The sequence below is a fragment of the Dermacentor albipictus genome, chromosome 1, assembly GCF_038994185.2.
Source record: "Dermacentor albipictus isolate Rhodes 1998 colony chromosome 1, USDA_Dalb.pri_finalv2, whole genome shotgun sequence".
NCBI lineage: Eukaryota > Metazoa > Arthropoda > Arachnida > Ixodida > Ixodidae > Dermacentor > Dermacentor albipictus.
Window position 1 is genome coordinate 477,438,587 of NC_091821.1, and position 27,200 is coordinate 477,465,786.

At 43.7% G+C, this 27,200-nt stretch overlaps 2 protein-coding genes across 6 annotated transcripts in view; one reads left to right on the plus strand and one right to left on the minus strand.

Moving 5' to 3' along the window:
• Positions 1-6,707: 6,707 nt before the first annotated feature.
• LOC139054855 (uncharacterized) lies at positions 6,708-8,754 on the minus strand. The gene has a single exon (XM_070532521.1). It carries the CDS (start codon positions 8,294-8,296, stop codon positions 7,391-7,393), a length of 906 nt encoding a protein of 301 aa, XP_070388622.1. The 5' UTR covers positions 8,297-8,754; the 3' UTR covers positions 6,708-7,390.
• A 665-nt stretch (positions 8,755-9,419) lies between these two features.
• The window catches only part of LOC139054854 (shootin-1), a 71,868-nt gene continuing 54,087 nt past the window's right edge, over positions 9,420-27,200 (plus strand). Inside the window, exons 1-4 of one of the 5 annotated variants that reach the window (XM_070532516.1) lie at positions 9,420-9,596; positions 16,467-16,561; positions 20,478-20,538; positions 26,742-26,836. In XM_070532516.1, the coding sequence (XP_070388617.1) occupies positions 9,473-9,596; positions 16,467-16,561; positions 20,478-20,538; positions 26,742-26,836 (375 nt within the window). In that variant the 5' untranslated portion in view covers positions 9,420-9,472. Of the gene's footprint in view, positions 10,148-10,322; positions 10,572-16,466; positions 16,562-20,477; positions 20,539-26,741; positions 26,837-27,200 lie in introns of those variants that run through there. The other 4 variants (XM_070532517.1, XM_070532518.1, XM_070532515.1 and 1 more) reach the window with 4 other exon arrangements.

A 27,200-nucleotide genomic window follows, 5' to 3' on the forward strand; every position in this document is an offset into this window, starting at 1 on the left:
CGTTTTGTCTTGGGCGGGCGGGGCCGCGTGGAGAGGAGGACGCGCGGAGGAGGGGAGCAGACGTTCGCGCTGCCTTCTCCGCGCGCACACAGATGGCGCGTCGGTCGACCCCGTCGTAAAGCCCCTCAATCTCCCAAAGTAGCGCCATTCACTTCCCTCCTCCTCCGCTCGGCGCGGCCTCGACGGTGGCGCCGCTGGTGGTGGGCCTGCCGTAGCAGACGACGGCTAACACGCTACGGGAGGAAATCCGCGGAAAAGTTCGTTCGAGTCCTGCGGAGTAGTTTTTTCAATATAGATCTTGCTTTGTCAGTCGGTAACTGGCCTTAAGAATGTCGTGTCGGATTTGCGGAAGAAATAGAGAAAAGCACCATTACTCAAGGCGCATTTAAGGCGTAAAGCGCGCGCACGTTGAAAGTTCGTGTTGCTGAAACACGACACAAGCACGCGGTGTGCTCAGACACGCGAGTAATTACCAGAGTTTCAGGTTTTGACAGCGTGAAAGTATGTGCACGTGGTTTCGTAGGTTAATTTACGTACCTGCAGGATGCTTTTGTTCGGCCGGCGCGTGAGAGATTCCGACTGTCTGCGGTCAGCAATGCCTGGCAGCAGGGCCGTTTCTGTTCCGCGCCTTTTACAGATGTACGTAGCTCATGCACAGGTTGTGGTGGCCATGAGCAACGTTTTCACACATAGCCGGTATAGATAATTTTAACAACGTACCAGCATATGAAATCGTTATTTATTTATTACAGTGCAAATGGTTATAATTTGATGGAAAAGAAAGAAGGAACTTGATGGGACAACTGGAAAGAGGTTCAGAAAATAATTATCCCCCTCCCTCATTGGCACCAGCAACACTTCTGTTGAAGTGCTAATTTTATCTCTGTGTACTACGTGCGTCTGTATTCTTTTGCGTTGTAAGTTTTCACAAGGAAGCAGTGTTGCGTTAACTGGAACAGTCAAGGCACACAAGACAGAAAAGTTGATTCTTGGGTTTTACATCCCAACACCACGATCTCATAAGGCACGCCATAATGGGGGCTCTGGATTATTTTTTTTTTGCAGCTAGGGTTATTTAACGCACCCCAATGCACTGGACACGGGCCCGTTTTGACACGGGCGTCAAAAGAAGAGGTTGGAGGAGCCGTGTCACTTCACAAAGCCGCGCGTTCTTTGCCACTTGCTCGAAGTCAGCCCGCCCGATCTTGTGAATCCACACTTTTCTTCGTTTTGCGTTGCGCCCGGCGGATGGTAAAACAAAAAGCTTTTTGCCGTCACTGGGTCTGTTGTGGCAACCGTAGGCGCAGCAGCACGGCATCGCAATTAAGCACTCGGCCCTAACACATTGTATAAAACTACCGCGCTCCTTCAAACCGCCTGCCGTACTTCGTCGCGGAGGCCCAAAAATGGGGGTCGCAGGCCCAAGATTGGGGGTCGCAGCGCGCTGGAAAGAAAAGATATACAAAAGTGCGGCGCCTGCTCTGCGCCGGAAAGAAAAAAATATACAAAAGCGCGGGGCCCGCTTTCACGTGACACAGATTGGCCAATGGGGGAGCGGAGGAGGCTGGGGCGACAGGAGGAGTGGAGGAGGAAGCGCCTGGGTGAGCGGGGTGGCGGAAAGATCTAAGAATGGCGCTACTTTTGGAAAATTGAGGGGCTTTACCCCGTCGGCGCGCCGAAACCGAAACTGCGGATGACGCAGCTTGCTGCCGTCTTCGTGCGTGTTCCTCCTACCTTCGCAATTAGACGCGGATTGGGTTCGTCTCACGCTGACTTTTGTTTACGTATCACCTATGTAACGTTGGCACAAACGGAAGTAGTTTGGCTATTAACCGACAGGCGACGCAGCTGTCGAAGGCGCACTTTATAATTTTTCTTGTTACTCCTTTTGCCCGACGTTTGCTTTGCCGTCTGCGCTGTTTGCTTCCCCTAGTATGGCAAGCCCGGCGCGCTCTTTCACCGCCTTCAGCACACGTTTTCTTCCCTATGTTCTTTAATAGCTGGAGTTTCGTCACCTTCGCCGAGGCGAAACCTTTTCGCGCTCATCCCACGTTTCCGATGCGGAGACGCAAGAGCACGGTACGCGGAGGCCGCGCGATGCAAGCACCGAAAATAATAATAATAATAATAATAATAATAATAATAATAATAATAATAATAATAATAATAATAATAATAATAATAATAACTGGAAACCCGAGGAACGAAGAAAGGGCAAACGGCGCTCCCGGAGGGCGGAATGGGAGAGGGCGGAAGGAACTAATCAACTCGTGCCAAGCAAAACATCGGCGCAGACAGAACCACTCGGGTAACCAGAAACCTCGCTGGAAAGGAAAGCCGTTGCTTGCGAGGCGATCGCGCAGCCGGGCTAGGGTGCTGAGAAAGCAGAAGAGCGCGTCGGCAAGAAAGGAAAAGCGAATGAAACGCGAGGGGGCAACGAAGCTTGGGCTGGCACAGCGCCCACCCGGCAGAGGTGGCAGCACCGTCCGTCGGGCGCGGCGGCGCTGGCGTGTTGAGCGGCGCGGCTTCAGCATTGCCGGGGGTGTTCTCTTTGTGGTGTTTCTTTTACAATGGCTACTCGCCACGTCTAAACACAGCGATAACTCCTCGGAGCCGAGCTCCGTTGCCCAAGGGCACGCCACGTGTATACGTACGGCAGACTGTCCCCCGTGCTTACAAGTTTCATTCGAAATAATTATCATATATGCAAACGAGACTATTAAATGGCCATGACGAATGCAAGTACCCTTGCATATGTATGTGTATGTATATATTCATGCCATGAGAAGCCAAGAAAGACACCAAGGACAACATAGGGGGAAATTGCTTGTACTTACGAATTGAATTAAAGGAATGAGAAATTAATGGCAATGAAAGTGGATGAAAAAACCATTTGCCGCAAGTGGGGAACAATCCCACGTCTTCGCATTACGCGTGAAGCGGCCAGTCGAGCGGCAATTTTGCGTGTATTCGCAGGCTTCTTTCACGCTCGGAAAAACACATTTATGTAGCCCATATTGAGCAACAGAAAGCTAGCTGTATCGGGAGTCGTTCATGTTGCTCTACAATTTTCTCATTGAAACTTTTCATCTAGTCATAATAATCGAGAAGTTTATTAATTAAGACTAGTTATGTATTTAGTAGGAACGAAAAAACAATCTGAGTATCTCTATGCAACGTGAAACAGCATTACCTTGGTTCTGTCCAGCTATGTGGCATGTGCATATTTTTAATCTTGGTGCATATGATAGTTGGGACACCATAAATATATATATATATATATATATATATATATATATATATATATATATATATATATATATATATATATATATATATATATATATATATATATATATATATATATACATACATATATATATATATAACGCGCAATGAGAACGAGATAAGGAACTTACTCCAAGAACAATGCAGGAACCAAGGTGTTTGGAACCCCAAGGCTCACCTTTCAGAGTAGAGGAATTCAGCGTAGGCTCTCACATCATACACCTGATGTTGTTCACGTGACCAGTCGCTTAATGGGAATGTTACGTGCACTCTTGGACTTGCACATATGTTCTAGTACAGTAATCCTTGTTTCAATGCTTTGTTCGCTGACACGAAGGAAGCTGAATTCCCATTTCAGACCATGTCGCTGGCATGGAGGCCGCCGACTCAGCTTCAGGAAGAGGTATACGCAACAAACTGTGGCACAAGTACACACGGAGAATATTAAAACGTTTAAAGGATTTTTGGCACCGGCTATTTCAAAGCAAATTACTGCCGGCGCCGTAAATTCGAACTCGATTAATTCGATTTATCGCTTAATTCGAACGCACCGAAAAAGTCCCAGCGAGAAACCATTGTCACGAAAAATCCATTTAGTTCGAACTCGAAAATATGCCGCTTTCGTTAATTCGATCCCACCTGACGCACATAGGCGTCCCGTCAGGTTCGCAGCGGTTACCTAAACTTCCAAAAACATCAAATTCAGCAGACAGTGTTACCGCTTCCCTGGGCCATGCACCTGTCTTATATAGTCTTATAGTTATCTTTTAGAGCCCGAGGCTCCTTCCGCCAATGAAGCAATCCGTTGCCACTTGTTTTATATTGCATCACGTTGAGCCAATGTTTAAACACATCGGCGCTCTTCGCCTCATGCTGGTTGAGCCGTGCATCAAGAGCAAGAAACAAAAAGAAAGTACAGACTACTTAAACCAATGAAAAAAAATATTCGAGTTCGTTCATTTTGGCGCCGTTTATTTCGACATTCCGGATAATTCGATCAAGCCTTGCGGTACCGCAAGGGTCGAATGAACGAGAGTGGAGCTGTACAATGTGCGTGCGATGAGCGCAAACTTATCGATTTGTATTACGAGCTTCCTCGCATGAGGCTGCTCTGCGGTTCTTGACAACACATACAATCCTCGTCAAAATATTCGAGGCAACTCCGCAAGCTAACAGCTGATTTTGCAGGCGTGGGCTCCGATGCTCAGAAGAGTAAGAGCTATCACACTGAGCTCTCAATATTTGGTATTTAGAGCTGTTAGCTTTCAGTAGAGTCCTTCCGACGACAGATACGGTCACGAATGGAGTGGCTTCGTAACTAATGGCAAGGAATGCGAGAGCGCTACTCTTTTTTTCATTGTTGACAGAGAGGTCCACCACACCTGAACAAGCTCAGGGATCGCTTTCAGAGCGAAAATCCTGCAAGCGATTGCGAACTTGATTAGTCTTGTTTACTAGCGAAGCGATACGTTTCCCACATAAGTAGCTCGCTCAAAATACAGAGAGTCTCCAACAACAGGAGGGGCATTAAGGAAAGAAATGTCGTACGGCTCGTTCAGGCCTTCGCGATCAGCCACGTCGCGTACGTGGCGGCATTCGTCCACTGGAACAAGGCCGAGAAAGACAGGATCGACGCGCTCATTAGAAAAGCGTACAGAACAGCACTGGGTCTCCCCCAATACACAAGAAACGAAAGGTTACTACAACTCGGGGTGCATAACACGCTGGAGGAGATCGCAGAAGCACAGAGAATAGCGCAACTTGAAAGACTCTCCGGAACCAAGGCGGGCAGAGAAATCATGGAAAAGATCGGCATAAACTACCACGGAATGAACGGCCCCAAGATGCAGATTCACCCAGACGTCCGAGCCGCAATTAACACGGAAAATATCCCGAAGAACATGCACCCCGTGCACAATGTCGAGAGAAGAAAATGCCGCACGAAAACGATTCTCAAAAATCACGGCGCGCGGGAGGGGGTGCTCTTCGTAGACGCCGCGCGGTACCCGCGAAACAGGGACGACAATGGTGGTGTCGGCGCTGACAAAGGTAACTCCCTCTTCGCAATGGCGGTCGTATGCACGAAAGGAAAGACCGTGACTGCGGGCTCCGTAAGGACTAGATCGTCGGAGGCAGCAGAAGAAACGGCAATCGCATTGGCTATAATCAGCGGTCGGCAACAATACAGAACAATAATCAGCGACTCGAAGACGGCTATTAGGAATTTCACAAAGGGCTGGGTCTCCACCGAGGCGGCCAAAATCCTGAACCACAGAGCAGAAGACTTTAAGAACGGCACAATTACACCCAAATACCTCAAATGGATCCCGGCACATATGGGAGAAGTTACCATGAATGCCCCTCCCAACCTCAACGAGAAGGCCCACCGAGTCGCGCGAACACTAACCCACCGCGGCACGGACAGTGAGGGCCCAACACCCCGCAACCCTTGGGGAAGAGGAAAGGACTGCGGCGGAGGCGATGGAGAAGACGGAGGAGGCGAGGACGACGAAGAAGCGATAAAAGACGACGGGGACAGACTGGTCACGTACCAGGACATACTGACACACTACACGAAACAAAGAGAAGCATACCCACAACCCCACAAACAACTCGACAGGTCTCAAGAAACAGATTGGAGAAGATTGCAAACCAGAACGTTCCGAAACCCAGTACACTTAAACAGAATAAATTCAACACAATATCCAGACGCAAGCTGCAAGCTCTGCAAACACGAACACGCAGACATGGCACACATCTTGTGGAAGTGCACACAGATCGGTTCAGTATACGCAGAGGACAAGATAGAACCGGATCTTCTCGAGGAGCGATGGCTAAGCGCTCTGACTAGCTCAGAACTACACGACCAATTATGGGCTATCCAGCGGGCCCGGGCAGTGGTGGAAAGGCTATGCCTCACCGCACACAATGCCCGGGTGGCCTGAGCCCGGGCTGGCAACCTCGCAGGTCCTTTTTCCATTAAAGTTTTTTCCGTCCCTCCGTCCGTCAAAATGAAGAAATGGGCGGTTTGAATGCGCGCCACACAGCAAGAATATGTGCGACCTCTTCCCGCGCACGTGGCGCCATCCGCCGAGCGTGACGCCAACGAAGCAGCATTCCGACGCATACGCGCTTGTTTTTCTCTTTCGGGTACCGGAAGGAAAGCTTTGCGGGTTGCGTTGGTTAGCACGTCGGCGACGACGGGTTTCAGCGCATGCCTTTCGGGTAACGGCTGTTTGGTCAGTAAACAACTAAGAAGCAGTGACCGATAGGCAGCGACGGTCAGCTGATGTCGCCAAACAACCAAACAATCGCGCACAAGACGGCAGACTGAGGTTTGCGAGAAGAGGATCACAAAACATACGGGCGTGGCGCTTCAATGCATATTCGGTAAATAACACATACTCCGCAACGAGCCCTTCAGCAAAACGGCGACAATGCAAAGTCACTTTATTTTATAATACGAGCGTATGCGCGCGACACCAGCGTCTTCGGTCGATGACGGGTCACGCGCAAATCTCGAATGTCAACAAACACAACATGTCTGTAAGAGAAACAACAAGGCGGCAAAAATAAAATAAAAACCAAACAAGAAAGAAAGAAAAAACAAAACAAGGTCCACTCTTGCAGGGGCGGTTGTGGGGGAGGGGTTGTGGGACTTAGCCTATGTGTAACAAAATGGAGAGAAATCCCCGCATGCCTTGGCGTTTGGTTAAAAGGGAGGTAGAGGTACTGGTGGTGTGTTTTCGAGCTGTGCTCCACGAGCATACAGATGCACCAGTTGGCGTGGGAATCGTAACAAACTTCACTAAAAGTGAACGTAACCGGGTAAAGCAGCGCTTGAAGCGTGGTCCTCTGAACGGAGGTCGGAAGTGGGGTCAATCTGTTCACTCGGCGGTCGATCTCGGCGACGTCGAACTCTTCGGTGCCCAGTCGATCAACGACCCAGTACATACATAAACTCACGTCAAAGTATCAGCGTCTAGGTGGGGCGAAGTGAATTGGGGCGTGGTGGTAAGGGGGTGATCACTGCTCGCGCCGGCCACAGATTTTTTGTCGCCGTGAGTCCGTAGTGAAAAAAGCATTCCTAAATGTGCGCCAGCTAGGGGACGGGCAGCTGTAGCGCCGCCGCGACGACCTGCTGTGCAGTGGCCCGGGTCTCGGCGACCCTGTCCCTGACACTGACGCAGTCGCAGTCTCTCAGGTAGAAGCGCAGCGGCTTGGCCGCCGACTCGCGACCCGCTCCCTCGATGCCCACACGGCGCGAGACGACGATCTCCTCGGCCGGCACGTCGCCCTCGCTGTCTCGCTCCAGCCACAGCGCCTGGCTGTCGGGCAGGAACTCCTTGTTGAGCGTCTCCTTGGTGATGTTCATGGCGAGGCACAGCTTGGAGGGCCCATTGCAGAGCTCGAACAGCTTGAGCTTGCGGCCGGCATCCTTGCGGCGAGCGCCGCGCAGGCGCCGCATCAGGTCGACGCCTTGAAGGGGAACGGCGCTGCGCAGCAACACCGCGGCGCCGTCGCCCTCGCTCGAGATGTTGAAGCAGTGGTACATGCCGTACGCAATGTACACGTACGCCGTGCCCGGGTCCATGAACATGGGCTCGTTGCGCTCGGTGCGCCGGCCGTTGAACGAATGCGAAGCCTGGTCATCGCAGCCCAAGTAGCACTCGGTCTCGACAACGCGGCACTTGAGCACCGTGCCGTCAGCCAGTCGCCGCACGAGGATCTTGCCCAGGAGGCGCCTGGCTAGCAGCTGGCAGTCGACGCCGTAGAAGCGACGGCTGAGTCGCGGCGTCGAGGCGCTGATCGGCTCGTTCCAGAAGCGGCTCACCTCGATCGTTGCGGCCGCGCGACGCTTGTTGGCGGCCGGGCCGCCGCTGCCGCTCGCCGACGAGGGCTCGCGTTCTTCGTCGTCGCTGCAGCCGCCATCAACGACGAAGGGCCTCTTTACGGCCGAGGCCGTGGCGGCGCGGACCGGCGGGGCGGTCCGGGCGTCACCATTCATCGCTAATCGAAGCGTAGGCTCGGGCTGCGAGCTCTGTCCGCGAGGCGGCCGCCATCTTGGACCAGAAGAAGAGAAAGGTGGGGGCGCGCGAGGCGAGCAGCGCAGTGTAGGCAGACCAGCAGACTGTCCCCGCGTCGGAAACACCGTGTTTAGTTTTTTGTTTGATCGCGCGTGAGGCTCGAGCCGTTAGACGAAGCCTAATTACGCTTGAGTGTTTTAGTTAAAGTTATCTGCGCGTTAGTCGTAAAAAACACATGATTACTGTGCGCGAGATAAAGCGCGCTCTGTTACCGCGAGTGGAAGATTTCGGACTTGCTTTTTCTTGATAATTCCGTGTTTCCTCACGCCGTTGTAGCAGCGCAAGTGAAGTGCGCGGCGACTCAGTCAACTCACTCCCCGAGCTACTTGTTACAACCAGGCTCTGTAACAACATATATGTAGGACAAATTGTGGCAGCCATAAATATATCACCCACCGAGAAAACACCCGCGTGTTCCCGTTATCATTGCATAGCTGGTCCTTTGGCAACAACAGGCTGGATTTGGGCGAATGTCGGCAAAGATGCCGGTGTAGACTGCGCAACGCGACGAGAGCGTCTTATCAGCAGAGTTATTAATCTCGTTGTTGTTCATGACTATGTTCACGACCTTGGCCTCGGTGGAAGCTTCTAGTGGTTTGCATGCATGGCGCAATCGTAAATTCACGGGAGAGGAAATTTTCTTCTCCAACAGCATTCTGCCAAATAGACGAACCACTTCAAAAACACTCAACATGCAGTTACAGTAGGAGTGGTACTGGTCGCGACAGAATTAATATCCAACAAAGACATCGTAGCTTTGTTACTCACCTTATCAGTTACGTTTATTTTATCCTCATAGAGCAGCAGTTTTGGCAGCACGCGTAAAGAATAAAAAAAGAAAAAACGAATAATACCGAAACGAAACCAAACCTCGCTGAGAAGCATTTCATTTTGATCGCGTAGCTTACTTTGAGTATTGTTCATATTTAAGTACTAATAACGTTTTGGCGATGGAAAAAAAGTTCAGTGTATTCAACGCTCACTCAAAAAAAAAAAAAAATATCCAGAGTGCATTTATAGCAAGACAGCGAAACCGAAACTAACTTGTGCAGCGAACTGTGTTGCATCACTGAACGGAGCAAACACACGTGCGCGGCATGCCGCGTAGTTGCGCTTCTGATAGAGTTGACCCTGCGGAGGAGATCCACCGCAGCGAGGCAAGCCGGTTTCTCATCTGCCCCGCGAAAGACTCCTCCCAGCCAAGGCTGCGTGCCGCCCTAAGTAAGCGCGGCGGCCCAACGCAGGGTTCAAGTGCAGCTTGTGTGCCCGACTCCGCGGTTTAATCTCGCCATCTCCAACGGGCCAACATCCGCTACCGCTCTTCCAGGCTCTGCGTTGTGCGCGCTCTCGGTTTCGTCGTGCGGCGTCGAGGGGGGTGACGCTCGTGCCCAGAAGAGGTTTTCGCTTACTCGATTTTTGTTTTTGTTTTTTTCACTTCGCCTCGACGACGCGCTGCACCTCGTTTCCTCACGCATTTTACTTGGCACGGCCGGTCATATTTCGGCCTGTTCCGGGATCGTTACACTCTCCTCCCGTCGACCGGTACCTGCGTGGATGTGTGGAGCGCGCAGAAGCGCAGGTGATCTTGGAGCTTATACACGAACCAATGTGACCATCTCAAGGAGCGATCGCTTCGACAAATCTCTCTGCGGTATTGACGCTGTCGTGCACTGAGAAGATGACCACGCAAGCGGAGGGGCGGTGTGCCACTTGCGCCGCCTACGAGGTGGAGAGGCCAAAGTTCGTTCGACTGACGCAGCTGTCGAGGCAAGGTAAACGACACGCTTGATACGATCATCTAAATTGCGGGATTCGCGCGCGTGTCTATATACCGTCCCAACTTATTTATCTCTAAATTTAGCCAGATAATCGGCGCGGACGTCCGGTTATTTCGCAACCGAAGCGCCACGCGGCGACACCACCACGATGTGCGCGTATCTCCTCCGCCCGTTTTTCTCTTTGACGGCCGCAGGAAGCGAGCGCGCGCTGTCACATTTTCTGTTGCTTCAGTTCTGCGCGCGATGCGTGTGTGTTTTATTTTCGTACAAACGCCGCGCTTTGCATGCGTCACCGGCTCCGTACGTGATGGAGACACGTGTATACTCTTGTTCAAGTGGACGCTGTAGATTCTGGGCCAGTGCGAACATGCGAGGTGTGCGCGCGTGCTTGACTCATCATGGCGCGGCAGCTGTGTAGGTGTGTCAATCGCGCAGAGCGTTTTCATTGCATGCAGCAGACGTTGCAGTGCATATATAAGCCACTGCGAATGAATGACAATGGAGTATGAAGCCGGAAAAAAATTAATGAAAATATAAGATCTATGCTAAAGTTGTTTATCAGATAATTCGAATATGAATTCGAATATAAAAGAAAGAAAGGATCAACCCTCCGTTTTTTTACTTACGTATTCGTTTCATATTATGTGCTCTCTTTTCTTTCTTTTTTTTGTACTTTTAATTGGGAAGGCGACTTTACGACAAATCACACTGTTCAGACCAGCACATTACAATGAAGCATCAACAAACGAATTTTTCAATGCCTGCTTTATGATATATCTGTTGCAGTTGTGCAATTGATGCTGTACAGTTGTAGATTGTCATATCCGTTTGGCAGGAATCCCAGCTGACACTACCTATGTATGTTATAATTGAGCTATCCATTTATCCTAAAAGTGCGCAGTGACATACGCACTGACATTCTACGTAGTCAGTGCTTTTTGGGGGGAAAATATAGAAATGGGACATCAGTGTATCCTTTCACACATTTTACTATTCTCAAGAGTTTTGTTTCAACTACACATGCCCTTATTATACTGTCTAGTGTCAAGTGCACAATTGTAGGTATGTGCTGTGAATTATTTAACAAAGTTTATTCATTTGTTCATAGCATTGTTCACAGTGTTCGTAATCTCTGAATGTAACTCATGGAATTGATCTTTTGTTTGCCCAAGGTGGCCTTCCTAAATATTGGTTAAACAAACAGAAAGATTGAAAAGTTGGTGTTGCAAGGTATGCAAGAGCACGACGACTGGAGAATAGAGACACGACCAATGCGTGTGCCCAGAGACACAACAAGCTAGTCAGTTTATCTCAGTGTACCTGAAACGTCGGCTGCCTCAGCAGCTCGTTAAGGCCTCCCCGGCCTCGCTATTCCCTCTCCTGCACGCAACGCAATAACCCAAAGTGGGCGAGGACAGTTTGGCTGCATTCATTGGCCAGAGTCCATCACATTGGTTTAAGAATAAAATGAGAAGACCTATATTTGTTGTTGTAAGATCTATGAAGTTTTCATAATGGTATGGGATTTAAATACATTCAATTATTGGGGTGAGAAATATGGTAAAGGATACAGAGAGTGTTTTTTCTTATGAAACACTTAAAAATACAAACAAAGTGTGATGTTTTGATATCACATGAAGTACATCGGCCTTCCACTTAACAGTTTGTCAGAAGTGTTCCTAAAACAGTTAGGGACAATCTTTAATAATAATATATGGAGTTTTACGTGCCAAAACCACTTTCTGATTATGAGGCGCGCCGTAGTGGGGGACTCCGGAAATTTTGACCACCTGGGGTTCTTTAACGTGCACCTAAATCTAAGTACACGGGTGTTTTAATTCGCATTTCGCCCCCATCGAAATGCGGCCGCCGTGGCCAGGGACAATCTTTAGTAGAACTCGAATGTACTTTCTGGGCAAATATATCTCACAGGTGGTGCTGGTCTTAGGATTTCTGCTATGTAGACATGATTGCATTAATGCTAAGCTAAAATTTTCTCAATTGCATCATGTGCCCTAAATTGAATAATTGAAAAGTTAACTAGCACAATTTAGGCAGCAAGCCAAATCACTTGAAATGTTCCTTGTTTTTAACATCTGCCCAGCGAAGTAACCTAGCTGAAAAAATGGCACTAGCCTAAATATATAAGGGGTTCTTTAAGGAGGCCCTGCGAAGCCTTTTCATCAAAGTGAGACAAAAGGTTGCTAGATTTTTGCTGAGTATTGCTCCAAAGTCACTAAAATTGTCGCTAAGTCTCTCGGCTGAATCCTACTGATGTAGACGTTCCTGGGGCACACTTTGATATAGGCTAACATGGCATGACTGCATCTCCTGAAACATTTCACATTTGTCTAGTGTCCTGCAGGTGACAAATATAAACTGTGAGTTTACCAGCTGTGTATAGAGAACTCTTACTTTACTAATTTATTTAGAAAACTGCATGATTGCAGCAAGGTTCACAGCAAGGTTCAAAAGAACTCGGGTTACCTGATTTTTCTAGCACAATGATGCACTTGGTCTTCGTTATGACTGCAAATTTTCAAGTTGACAGTGCATGTGAAAGCAGAACTGAATTATGTGAGATGAATTTGATCATTTTGTTAACACGGAGGGCACTGACAATTACGGCACCTTTATGCAGGTAAAATACTATGTTGCTGCCCCTTGACTCACCTGAAAGTGCCATGCAGTATTGATTTATCCTAAATCTGCAAGAAATGAAGGCGATGCATTCAGATTTCCGTCAACAAGCCCAGCCTCATTGATTTGTACGTCTTTCTGCAGTTGATTTATCCTGTAATTCACCTGCTGTATTCTAAATCTCGCCTTACACTTCACTGCAACAAGCTTTGCTGATTTACTTTAATTCTACACTTTCCAACATCATGCATTTTGTGAGACAATGTGAAGCCTGTTTCCCTTGGCGCAATTAATCGCAATGTGTAGCCTCTGTGAGTGTAAACCGCTATTGCTTCACCTGAGTCACAGAGTCCGTGTGCCCTACAGCCGAAGTCTCCTTTTTATAGCTTTTGAAGAATAAAGCACATTCTAGAAACCTATTACCGAAGCAACTTTCTTAACTTTGAAATCACTAAATTGTCACCATTTGTTCTGTTATGTTGCTAGAAAAAGTCACTTGTTGCTAAACAGACCAAGAAGGTTGCTAAATCTAGTGCCAAGGTTGTTAAAATGGCAATGCTGCGCTTGAGTGAGTGTAGTCCCTTTTAATGAATATATTCTTGGAAGCGCTATTTAGAAGGGCCTAATAATAATGGAGATATAGAGAGAGCAATGTTTACTTTCCCCATTCCTTTTCAATACAGCATTTCCTCTCAGCCGAGGCAGCAGCAATAGCTGTGCCCTTTTGCTCTTTTCTTACTTTTACTTATTTCTGCAGTACACTTGTGGTAGCCCTTCAAGGTTGGTGTCTGACGAAGAAGAGATGTCAGGGAGCGCTTACAACTTCTGCTTCCCCATTTGCTAGGAGAGTGAAGGGGCATGCATCCGCATGCGAGCTGTTACTCTGGAGTAACCAGTGACCATGAACAATCACCCAGCGACTGGCGTTTATGGGCTGTTGCGCTAGTCCATTGCGTCGTAAACAAGGAATAGAGGGGGCCTCGAAAGCTGCAGGAGTGAGCGAGCAATCTTTTGCGTGAGATTGTGGGCCCTGCTGCATGTGGTGGAGTAACATTTTGGTCACACGCTTACATATGGCAGCATTGTCCATGCATTGTAAACTTTCCCTTATCATGTTCAAAAAGTGTTGTAGCGCCCCTTTATGCAATGTTGCCACAGCTAAGCTAGTGATTTTCATTGATTCAATGACAGAGCTTTGAAATCTAGATTTTTGGAATCTTTCAGGAAAATGATAGCAAAGTTTACTACTTTTTCAATATGTTCAACTTCTTTTTAAACACTTTCTATCAAATGTACTAGTTTTTCGGTAGGTCATTGCTAAAGCACGATCAACTTTTACTGCAAGCAAGCAATAATCGTATTTTCTTTTTTCATTTATGGGTTTAAGTTTAGCCCGAAGCACGCTGAACACTTCACACTTCAGGTATGCCGGATGTCGTATGAGCCGCTTTCAAAAGAGGGTTAAAGGTTAAAACAAGGCATCCTTTTATGTTTAGTAGCTATGTTGTTTAAGATGCCCTGTGCGCCATATGATTTTTCAATAACGTGCACCATGCCAAGAATGCTGGCAGTTATTGTACTGTGTTACTGCTTTTCAGAAGGCACACTGCATGACTAACAATAAGCATTGCATCCATGCTGGAAAAAATTTGTTTAAAATGCCTCTTTTCCCAGCATTAAAAAAAACTTTTTATGCAATAGCCTATTACTATTTCTTTTGTGATCTGTGGCAACACTACCTATATGTACAAATATAAGTACAATATTGTTTACTGATTTAGATGGTGCTGTTGTTCCACATGAAGAATGTTGTTCTGTACTCAATGAAGTGTTTTCTAAATCATTTTTGAATAACATGTTGCCCTGTACTTCTCTACCTGAAGTTGTTAAGATGGATTTTCCACAGATGGAGCCCTTGTTCATTGATTACGATGGTGTCGTGAACTTGATTCCTAAATTAAAGATTTCGTCATCGTCAGGAATAGACTATGTTAATTCCAAGTTTTTGAAAAATACTAAAGTGTATTCCTCCATAATTTTCTGCAACATCTTTTCGTAGTCTATTCTGTCGTGCTCATTACCAAAGGATCTTTGGATTACCAAAGTCAGTAAGGTGGTTGCATTAATTAAATCTGGCGACGTACATTTACCATTAAATTACAGGCCGATTTCTCTAACAAGTCTGCCATTCGAAATTCTAGAGCATATAATATACTCTAATCTCATCAACTTCTTAGAAACACATTCATTTTTTTCATTTCTCAGCGTGGGTTCCATAAATCGTTTTCCTGTGATACCCAACTTATTTCATTTACACATGACATCTGTGCCGCGTTGGATAATGGATTTCACATTGACACCATCTTCTTGGACCTTTCTAAAGCATTTGATCTCGTCTCTCACCAATTACTTTGTCTAAAATTAAATACACTCAACATTGACCGTAATATTATCTCATGGATTGAAAACTTATTCAATAGAACACAATTTGTCTCTGCTAACAATTTTGACTCTTCACTTTGTGCTGTCAGTTTCGGGGTGCCGCAAGGTTCTGTTATCAGACTCTTGCTTTCCTCATTTATATTAATGATTTGCCTAACTGTGTAGTGTCGTCCATAAGTTTATTTGCAGATGATTGTGTCATTTACAGAGTAATATAATCAAATTCTGACACTCTAAAATTACAATCTGATCTAGACAAGGTATCTAACTGGCGACACTTGGAAAATGTGACTTAACAGCCAAGAGTGCAAACTAATGAGGATTTACTGCAATACTGCTTTGTCTAACCTATTCAATTATCACTTGATGAACTCTGTACTCGAAGAAGTCACTTCCTATAAATACTTAGGCGTCCACATAACATCTAATTTTTCCTGGCAAGCACACATAAACCACATCACTAACAATGCTAACCGCATGCTTGCTTACCTCTGTCGCAATTTCTATATGGCCCCCACTAACTTAAAGCTACTTCTGCACAAAACACTAATACGTCCTAAGCTTGAATATGTCTCTTCTGTCTGGGACCCTGGCTTAGATTACTTAACAAATACAATAGAATCTATACAAAATCGTAGCGCACATTTCATTCTAACTATTCTTGGACTTCAAGCGTAACATCTATGAAGGCTACTTTAAACCTCCATCTCCTCTCATCCCGTAAAAAGTTAGCATGCTTATCACTGCTGCACAACATTTATATCTACAATCCGGAATTAAAAAGAACTTTTGTTCAAACCTGCATACGTATCATCTCGTACTGACCATCACCATAAATTGAGCATTCCGCATTGTCGCATGAACCTATTCTTTTATTGATTTATTCCTAAAACTGTCAATGAATGGAATAATCGGCTGGCCTCAATTCTTAACATAACTGATACATCTGCTTTTAGAACACCTATTGAAGAATACTTTTGTTAATCTGCCTTAAAAATTTTTTTTATTATTATAACCTGCCATCTGTACATGCCCTGTATCTCATTCCACTCCCTTCTGTAACACCGCGCCTTGAAGGTACAACAAACAAATAAATAAATAAATAAATAAATAAATAAATAAATAAATAAATAAATAAATAAATAAAGTATTGTGAATCACAAAGAAGAACCTGTACATTTTCAAACTTGGATGCGTGACATGTAACAATGCATGTGCACTGCCATTCCAGCGGTGAGAGACTACGAGGACCTGCGATCCTGTTACGAAGAACTCAAGCAGCATTATGAAGAGCAGCAGAGGCTAGCCAAGAAGTACCGCAATGAGGTAATGAATTTGTGTTCATTGCTTGACTTTGTCGCTTTTCACCGTGTCGCTGTACACTGTAAACCTGCCTTGGCTGGTTTGTGAGGTGCGATAAGTCCATTCACCGTGCGGCGCTGAAACTGTGTTGAATTATGGGTCATTCCACTTCTATGATTTGTTGGAGACGTTCGACCTACTGAGACACATTTTTTCTTGTGCATATTTGGGAAGTTGGCTCAGGAAAAGCAATGACAGAGTGGAAGACTTATGTACAGTGCTGACTTCACCTTTTATCTGGAATCGCCATCAGTGTCCACAGATTAACCTTGTGCTTGACAAATTGTGACTAGGTTGACACTTAGGCGAGTTGGTACTGACACATTGCGAATGAAGCGTTGTACGATAGGTGAGAACAAAGAAAGAAGACACCACAATTGCTCACTTCTACCCGAAATTTTCTTTTACGAAAAACATCTACAAAGACAGACAGTAGTAATTGTGCAGGTTCCAAAATTGTTTCTGAACTGGATCACTTGATCTGCACTGGTAAGTACAGTCTAACCTCGACATAACAAGCACAGATATACCAAATTATTGAACATAATGAAGCAAATTCTAAAACATTTATCGTCAGTATTAGTATGTAATTAATGTCTGCCAATAATGAATATTGAACATAATTAAGTAAAGGGATAACATTGCTTGTACATATTAGCATGTAACGAATATACGTTTATAACGAATATCGCATATAATGAAATAATTTTCATGTTGAGTGCAACTTGATTATAACAAAGTTTGAATGCAACGTTTTTTGCTGACACTTTCAAACCTCATAAATCACATGGAGAAGTTAAAGGAATTCCTGGAAACATGCTTAACTGTGCTCTGCCTGTATTGTTTCTTTCTCCTCTGCTTTGTCTTTTTATTTCTCTTTGCTGAGATTTACCATTGCAGGTTATCCAAATTAAGCTCTTACACACAGCTACACAGCAACTTACACATTTAGTACTGTCTGTATTTGTATATGTATATTTCGAAAGAAAATTTCATTTGTGAGGAACACTTGTGCTGTGTTTCTTTCTTTGTTCTCACCTGATGTGCTACGCTTAATTCATAATGACAAATTGCGCATTCATTTTCTAAACACTGAGAAAAAGGCTTGAGCTTGTGAGCAAGGAAAGTGTTGTTAGGCATAATTAAGGCAATAGTCAACAATGCACACTTACTGGACTTTGACTGACTTCCCAGGGCTATATATATGCATGCAGGATGTCTCAGCTAACTTTCTGCCAAGCCTTTAAAAAAAAGACAGGTGTGCTCTTCGTGAATGCAACACACTCAACTAAAGTATCTGTTTGCATTAAGTCGTAAGTCATTCATTTGACAAAAATTAATTAACTAGCTTTTAAGTATTGGCTTAAGTGCAACAAATTCAATTGGGAAGTTGTAGAGCATATTGAGCATAATCCAAATAATTTCTTTCGATAAGGATAGCTATTGTGGCTTGAACTTCTTGGGGCTTCATAGAAAGTTTAGAGAAATGAAAAAGTACCACACCATAAGACGTTCACTCTCTGTGACATTAATTCTCTCAAAACATGTCTTGAATAATCGGAGCTGCACACAGGCAAGATGTATGAATAGACCATAAGGAACAATGATGGATAGAGGACAATTACTTTGGCTGTCACACGAGCTGCACTGGCTCGTCTGCTAAAGCAATGCAGTAAATGAAGCCTCATAATATAATGCAAAAGGATAGACAGTTGGGCGAGTTGGTACGGTAACTCATAATACCTCATAATATAGCTATAAGTACCACACGGCAACTCTCGAAGCGTTGTCAGCATTCTTCCTGTTGACAGACTGCATAAAGGGCGACATGAGACGACAGCTGTGGCCATCAGTAAAGAACTGTAAGTTTGGCTTGTGGCACATTCATACATTTGGTCTGCGTGCAATAGGGATTGTTCATTCGACACTTGTACGAGCACCCAAACAGTGCTGCATGCAAATACTTTGGGACGTAACACTTTTTCGGACCTCACACACTTTCTGTGGAACTCGTAAAATTTGAAACCACAGTGGCTACTTTTGTGGAGAGAAATCAATTGGGTATTCTAAAGCTTCTCAATAGAATATTTTGAATTTAAATAAATTCTTCAGATCACTGCCTACTGATATGAAATATTTTGCTTTTATTTATTTCTTCAATATACATAGGTCCTTGGCTTTGAAATCTTAAAAAGAATGCTCACAAACCTCAGAGCACCGAAGTAATTTACTGTGGTAGCCTTTCTGCGAATCAGTTTCGCAGGAGGTGTTTTTGTCATGACGCAAAACATGCTAATGTGGGAGCAGAACATTATGATAATTTTCTAGTAGTTTTCAGTGCACACGATGGTTGCAGTTTCTTTTCAATAAACATTGGGTTGTCAGTCAGCACTTGTGTTCATGTGTACCTTTCTTCTGTGGCTTTGTCGATTGTGCCCACTGAAGTCTACCAAAAGATGGTTAAATACTAACTCACCCTAGTTTTTTTTTCAAAGTAGAGGAGCTTCATTTAATGAAAAAAAAAAAGTCTGTTGAACTTAGGCTCATCGTAAAGGATACGTTTAGTTGTTCAAGTGGGTACAGAACGATCCTAAGTTGCTTGTATACATGTACTGTGCACAAACTTTTCTTAAGATTTGATACAAGCCAGCTAAAACACTCTGTTGTAGCACATCCTAATGAAGGTAGCGTGCCTCACTGCTGCTTAGTTTAGTTTGTTGTTTTATACTGACACGGAGAGCTCAGCTCGTGGGATAAAACAAGAAACTGCACACGATAAATGGAGCACCAAAGCAGTACATAACACGAGTGAAAATGACAACAAAAGAGCTCCCAACAAAACTAACAAGTGAACTTAACAATGACATAAAATTGAAATATAGTTTCTGTAGTAGTACAACATTGCTACATAGTGAAAAGTCATTTTTGTTTCTAGTTTTCAAATTTCAAGCACAGGGAGGTAAATTTAATAATAGTTACGAAATATCCTCTAAGGAGAAATGAAATTCATTACTGTGTTTTATTTCTCTATTTGTTTTGTCTACTTGCGTTCTCTGTCTGTTGCAACACCCGCTCCATTGCATTTCCACGTGCAGTCTGCAGAAAGCCTGCTCGGCTGGTTTGCCGCAAGCTCTTTTTCCCACGCACTCATTTTTGTGTTACATAGAAGCAATTTATATGGGTAAAAGTGAAATCAAATGCGATGCTGCTGCAATGGTAATTTTACATAGCCAAAGGAAGATAAAAAAACATGGAAGCTTGTCACAGTGCAAATTATTGGAATGCTGTGTGCGTCTCCCCAGCTGTGAAATGTGCTGTTGACAACAACAAAAAAGGGCTCGCCTGTTGTGGTCAGAAAACTGTATGACCATCCTTTTTTGTTCATGGATTAGATGGGTTTGTGGTAATCTTGCATTGACTGGCTAAAATTGAATAGTTTTTGTCCTCTCATTAAGCTACTCTGCACATATTTTCAGACACTAAGTAAGAGACGCTCATCTGCTGCACTCAAGCAGGTGGAATTCGTTAATTATTTGCTTTAATACATTCAGGGCTTGAAGCCATTATGCAGTGATGTCATGGAAGTAAAAAAAAAATGTTTAAGTACCTTGTCATCACTATGCATGCACTTGCCGCGATTGCCCGATCACTATGCATGGTATATTTCAGTGGCAGTTTTGAATGCAGAAATTCCGGTGGAATTGGCAAGCTGTTTCTTCATTCATTTCCTTTGATAATGAGTGAATCAAAGAGCAACTTTAGGAAATATATACGTAGTGACAGTGACTAGTGCATGATGGTATGTGGCTTAGCAAGGGCTTGCTGAGCAACTGATGAGCACAACAGAATCAGTCATGTGAACCTTTCCCTTCTTTCTCAGAATGCCTCACTACAGCTGAAAGTACAAGAGCAGCAGGAGACACTGAACAGACTGCAAAATGGTGAGTCCCCGCAATTGCCCAGATCATTGTGCATGTAATTTCATACTTAACAGAAATTAGGCACGTTGCACTAGTTTCTGGTTCTATACTGCGCACTTGTGCACTCCACTCTTGCATTGGCATCCTTATTAGGAAAGTTGCTGTCTGTTTTCCTGTGATAACCTCACTGAAAAAAAAAGGGGGAAAGCATTTTGCATACAACAGAATTATCAGGTACCAACTGCTTTGCAGGTACAATTCTATTTTGATAGACCTTGGGCTTGTCGGACAGGAAGCTTTTTAATTGTATGCGGTCACATTGTGCATGGTATGCTTGACTGGAATGTACTTTGTGTCAATCTCTTTTGATGTTTTATGTAGCAAAACTCGCAGCTGCGTACACAGATTCTATTCAGTGCTTAGATAAGATAAGATTCAATAACATTGCAAAAAAAAAACCTTATAGTTCAATCCACTTTACGATGGCATTTTTATTTGGCATTTTGATGAATGAAAGTTTTTTTTTGTGTTGAATGTTTACTGGCTAATTAAAAGCAGTGTACGGTACTGAGAACCAAGAAACATTTGACCCATTTCGCGAGCACTGGGATAACAGAAATAAGGGCATTGACCACCAATCATAATATTTCTTTAGAAATGCTGTGCTCATTATTACAATGAATACTGTCGAACAGGCCAATTGATATGTGGACGGGCACAGGCATAAAGTGTCCAAATACTGAATTATATTTGGAGACCTTCATTTCTGGGTAAAACCCTGTAATTCCTGATATGAAAATCAAGTGACACTCACTTTCCCCTTGAAATTTGCCCTTTCATAAACGGTAACAGTACATGCAAGTGTTGCAAAACTAATGCTGCCCATCTCTTGTGAATAAGTGGTCAAGATAAATCATGTTATTAACATTAGTAATACATAAACATGATATATGTTTTGTTTTTGCTTAACATTCAAGTGAAATCTGCCATTATAAAAATAAGATATAGTCAGTGCCTGTCTGCATTGAGTGAATGAAAGCTTATTTTTTTTAGTAGCAGTGTAGTTCTGGTGACAGTGGTGCATTGCATCGCACTTTCCATGTGTTGCATACACGTAAACAGTGGTAATGTGCTTGGAGGCGAATTAACGCAGTGTTGACGTTGCTTTGCCTTGCGAGTGGTAGCTGTGACGTTTATAGGATGTTTACCCAACTGCGTCATGTTCAAAGAAGGGTGGGGGATCCGTCTGGTTGGTATTTCATTAATTTTGCAGCAAGAGTATTTATTAGGAACCAGTAAAATAGGACTGCAGCAGTCGAAGATGAAAGGCCTGGAACATCTAGCATGAATGCAGAAATGTTGCCAAAGCGTATGATAATGTACAGTCGACCACCAAAGTTTACAAATCACAGGATCTCGGAAAGCACTAAAATTTGTGAGCGGCCTGCAACAGTAGCCAGGCAAACCGCTCATCACAATGTTTTTCGCATATGCTAGTAGAGGCTATAAATGGGAAGTCTGGGTTGCGTAGTGAGTTTGTGGAGATAATCAGGTTTTTCTCGGATTTCGTGGTCTGTAAAGTTTTGTAGTCGACTACTATATGTCAACTAGGGTTTGTAAGATAAGGAAAAGCATTACATGTCCGTGTGCACAAATTTTTGTATTTTCTTCCTTTGTTAAGAAACTGCAAGGAACAAAATAATAAAGGGATTGTCAAACCAGTCACAATTTGTTTTTGTTAATTTGGTTTCCTTTAAATGTAATAATAAGGCCTAACAAACATTTGAAGAGATGAGCTCATCTCGTGGTTTTTGAGCAGCTCTCTTTGCTGTTACATGTTCCTGGGAATTATTTCGCTTGATTACATAGAACATTTGTGTCCAAAAAGACACCATAGCTTCTGTTGTTTCTAAAAGTCAGCAGAAAAATGACAAACTTTGGGCTGCCAGACAGCAAAACCCCCAATTTCTTCTGGTTTTTTGGGCCAAAGAACAATGAAACTCTAATTTCTTGCCAATTTTTCTCATTAAAAATAACACTCTGTTTTCACCCCCCGAATTTCAAGAAACATAATACCCAAAATGAAGGTTTTGGACGAGCTCAGCTTGTCAACAGCAATAATCCCATATTGAAAGCAATTTGGATGAACTCGGCATGTCCACTTTGTTCTTTTGTGTTACAAAGACGGTTGTAGTTGCACAGTTTGAAGTGTGCGGTTATTTCGCTCTTTTTTGTTTTACTGCATGAATGTCAGCACTTTTCCAGCATCGCCATGTTGGTCGTCTTCTACAACATAGATGGCAGCCATTATGTCAACAATGTAGGGACGTGTTTAATGCGGTCTTTGCTTTCTAATATGTAGATGGCAGCACTTTGCCATGACTCAAAGACGGTGTTTTTGTTATTGCGTGGTTTTTGTGCCTTTTGACAGATTTGAACGATGGCGCCTGTGACTAATAGCTCACATGTGCATTGTGCATGCAAAAGAAAGCTGCTGCTCGACTCTGACCTTCCTAAAGAGGGCTAGAACATGCGAGAAACTTTCTTTGGTCAAGAACTTTGCTTTGCAGAACAGTTACAATTCAATTCAGTTCAATTTATTGATAAGTAAATTAGTACAAAAACAGTTAAAAACAGTGTAAAATAAAGCATTTTTTCATGTTTCTAACTGTACCGTTTGTGGCAATGACAGGTATATGTTGCATAGTGAAAAGGGGAAATGCGGTTCTCACGCCTAATCCATTAGTGCCCAGCGTACTTTTAAAAGTCCAGTACCATTTTCATTTGTACGTAATTAAAGACAAAACACACAGTGTTCCTTGGCGTGCCATTTTGCTAAGAAGGGTCCTGTAAAGACGACCGCATTGTAGTTTTTTGTCAGCTGCATGACATTTTTGATCTATTGATTGCCAAACTTGGAAAAGTGCTGAACATAACAGGTGCTGCTCTACATGCAGCTTTGTCAAGCATAGCATATGCTTCTCGAAGCTGAAGTTTTTGGGTAAGTTTTAGAAAAGAAGGGTGTAAACGATGAATGCATGACATTTCATATACAATACATATTTATACCGTCGCAAGAAAATGAATGCAGGTGTACTTTGTAAAGTACGCTGGGTCTATGTGTATGCTAGAGGGGCGTGCTTGATCTCAAAGCACATACACTTTTTACCTGCATTTCGCCAAAATATATTTTGCTGGCTACAAGAACTTCAGAGACTGTTGCAGGAAAGAAATGTATTTAGAATTACATCAACATTCCTATTATTCCTTCTGGTTCCTTTCTTGCTGCGGACAAAGATGATGGTGCTCTTGTCTTCTCAGTCAATAAAATAGCGAGCTGTGTTAGAGTAAATTTAGATAAATAGTAACCATTTAGATATCTTATGAAGAATATTTAAAAGAAAGATGATTCATGCATCCTTTATTACAGATTGGAAAATGAGTGGGAGGGAACAGAAAACAACAAAGACTACGTATATTCCTATGCCAATGGAGATGAGTAATGCATAAAAGTAGGGCAACCCAGATTGGTGAACCAGACATAGACCACACCTCTTAAAATGACAAAAAATTCTAACGAAAGTTACACCTAGCAATCATACAACAGGATTGTCATGCAAGAACCGACTGCCATTAGAGGAGATGTCACCAGCCTCTTGAATGTTTCAATTACTAATGTTCAGTTACCATGTTTTAATTACCAATTAACCAAGTGTTGAATGCTTTAGTTTTGAATTCCTGTATTCATCACCAATTATCGCATCTAGATCTGCGTCAATAATATATTTGCGTTACACATGCCTCTGAAAGCAACAGCAAAGCCCTTCCTTGTTACTTGATGAAGTCATGTTACACACTTGATAAATAAGAACACTTCCATAACAACCAATATTTCCCAATAAAAAGCTAATTTTGCTACCAGAAGGTTATTCAGGCTTGCGAAAAATTTTGTTTGACTATTTGCTGCAAGCCTTTTTGTTTTTGGGAGCTGCAAGATAGAGCACATGCATTTCGTGACCTACATCAGGTTTTGATTCCATGAAGGCCCAGCATACTTTACCAAGTACACTATAGTAGCATTTCAAGAAATAAAGCACCTCTCACGAATCTTTCACAATGTATTTACAGGGTGAAAAGATTGTCTGACATGAAAAGTCAACAAAATGTAACTGGTAGAGTTTTCTTGGGTAATGGGTTAATACATGAAGTAAATTGATTGAAAATGCTTTAAAAGAGTTTTCAATAGAGAGAAATTTGAAAATAAGCCATATAAAAAAAAGCAAGGTATGGTCACTTTTGGTCAGAATAATAAAACATTTAAGGGGTTAAGTATAATTTTAGAGCAAATGTGGACCATCAAATGAAGATGGCACAAGGCTGCAGAGGAACTGCTCGTGGCTCTTAAAAAGAAATAATAAAAAAAATATTTACTTCTCAATTGAAAAATTAATCCTGGTCTAAGGATCAAAACTGGTATGACTGTTATTCTGGGGTAGCTGCCCTACCAACTACTGACTCATGGCCATGTGTGAAATATAAAGACTGGCCCAAAAAGGTTGAGAGTAGTTTTTTCAAGCCCTGTGCTAGGATGAAATACTGTGGCCATCAGTAGCAAAACCTTCTTTCAGGTTAAGGAAACCGGGATGGTGTTCTCTTTGTAGCTTCAAATCCTTTCAGCACCTCTATTAAACAAAGTTAAGACAGGTATGACAGCCAATTAGCGGTCTGTAAAAGACTAGGGCTGCTACATAATCACTTTTTTGTTCTTTTCTTTCAAACCGCATGCATGTAGCAGTGACGCTTTCATTTGAAAGCTTTCAAAAGTTGGTCACAGGGAATAGTTAGTTTGAATTGCAATTTTGCCTCAAGTATAAGTAAACGACTTTTATGGTTGCCTGCTTTCTGGTTAACTTAAAGTTGCTGACAGTGGGACCCAGTTCCCTGTTTATGAAAGCTGTTACATTTTTCACCAGGGAGAGTGGCTTGAAGCCATGCCATATGAACTGCCGGTTGCTACTGAGTTCTGTTTAACCCTCGGAACATTCATATTCACACTCAAGCACTTTGTTTCGCTTGTCTGAATTACTGCCCCACATTTGTGCATCACATCGTTACTGCGTCATAAATTTGTTTAGTGTACAGTGAAATTCAAGAAATACGAGTACAATATATTGATGTTGCACTGTGTATCCTGACCATGTCAAACACATAAGGAACAGTGTATTGATGAAATGTAGAAGAAAATAGAATCTCATCGGTAGATTTCATATAAGAGTAGCATTTGGTTGCCTTATTAAGAATAGGGCTTACCACATGTTGAAGTTCTAATTATTATATGATGCGTTCTCTGACCTCAAGCACAGTCTTTAGATTTTGTTGTTCCAGTGGAATTTGCTCATGCTGGCGTCATCTGCCCATTTATTATCATGAGTTTTACACAAGGCACGCATGTGATATATCTCGAATACTGTATTGTAATGTCACAACGCAGTTGCAGAATATGTCACAATGTTGTGAGCCTGAATGACACTCTGTAGGGACTTTGTGAAGTAAGAAATTGAAGTATTGCACTTGTGCTGTGTCATTGTTCTTAAGGAAGCCTGTGCAGTACCATACATGCCAGGAAGTTACTGCCTTGCTGTTAGGAGCGAGTCAGTAACTTCTATTCATCCTAGTATCTCCGCAGTGTTCACGCATGACACTTGGAGGTCTACAAAAAATTCACTTTTTTGTCTGCTCATGACTTCTTGCAGAATATCTTATGGTTCAGATTATACATCAGCATTGCACCTCTTGTGCCATCTGGCAACATTGTTATCAGCAACTAGTGTTCCTGGTTGAAAATTTGTTTTTGTGCGGGCATTGTGCCAGTGATAAGGGGCCTGAAGCGCATTCACCGTGCTGCTATCACTGGAAAAATGGTAGCGCAATGAAACTTCCTTATTTTTTTGTGCCTTCAAAAGGAAGTGACACATCCACAGCACGTTATAGAACTGAGGCAACAGCAATATAACAAGCTTTATCACAACTTCCAGATCAGTTTTACACGGCACACACGTACACAGCTATTGACTCACATCCTTCGGGATCATGGGACTTGAGGGAGCCTCCATTTGCTGGTGTGCAGCTTATTCGTATCTGGCGTAGAGCAGGGAAGTGCAGAGACTGGCCCCACAACAGGCGAGGGTGCTCAGATGTGTGGTTGGTGTTGTGCCTTGTTGCAGCCTCGGAAGCTGTATGCGAGGAGTACGGGATGCTCAGGAGTCGCTACAATGCCGAGACAAAGGCTGCCTCCAAGGTGTTCAAAAAGGCCTCTCAGGTTGGTTGCATCTTCTTGTGCTTGCCTGGTGATTTGTTTGGTGGTTTTTGAAGATGTGTTTAAAAAAGTTCACAGTCACTTAAGTATGCTTAGGTGATTTGAACGCGAAAGCATGAGGATTTCTTCAAGCTATCGCCTTAAATTAAAACTCCACCTAATCCACTTTACTATAATTTGTAACAACCTTAATCCACTTTAATCCACCTTAATCCAATTTTGGGAGTGAGCCAGATTATTTTTTGGGTGTGGGCCACGGCGTTCGACTCATGCTGTGGCTGTTCACCGCGGGATTTCACAGTGAGAGCTATAGCAAATCCAGCACCGGGAACGAGACATCATCACTTGGTCACATGAGTTTTCTTGC

What these genes read in the sequence shown, in the direction of transcription:
- LOC139054855 (XM_070532521.1), bottom strand. Translation starts at nt 8,296, where the DNA reads ATGAATGGTGACGCCCGGACCGCCCCGCCGGTCCGCGCCGCCACGGCC.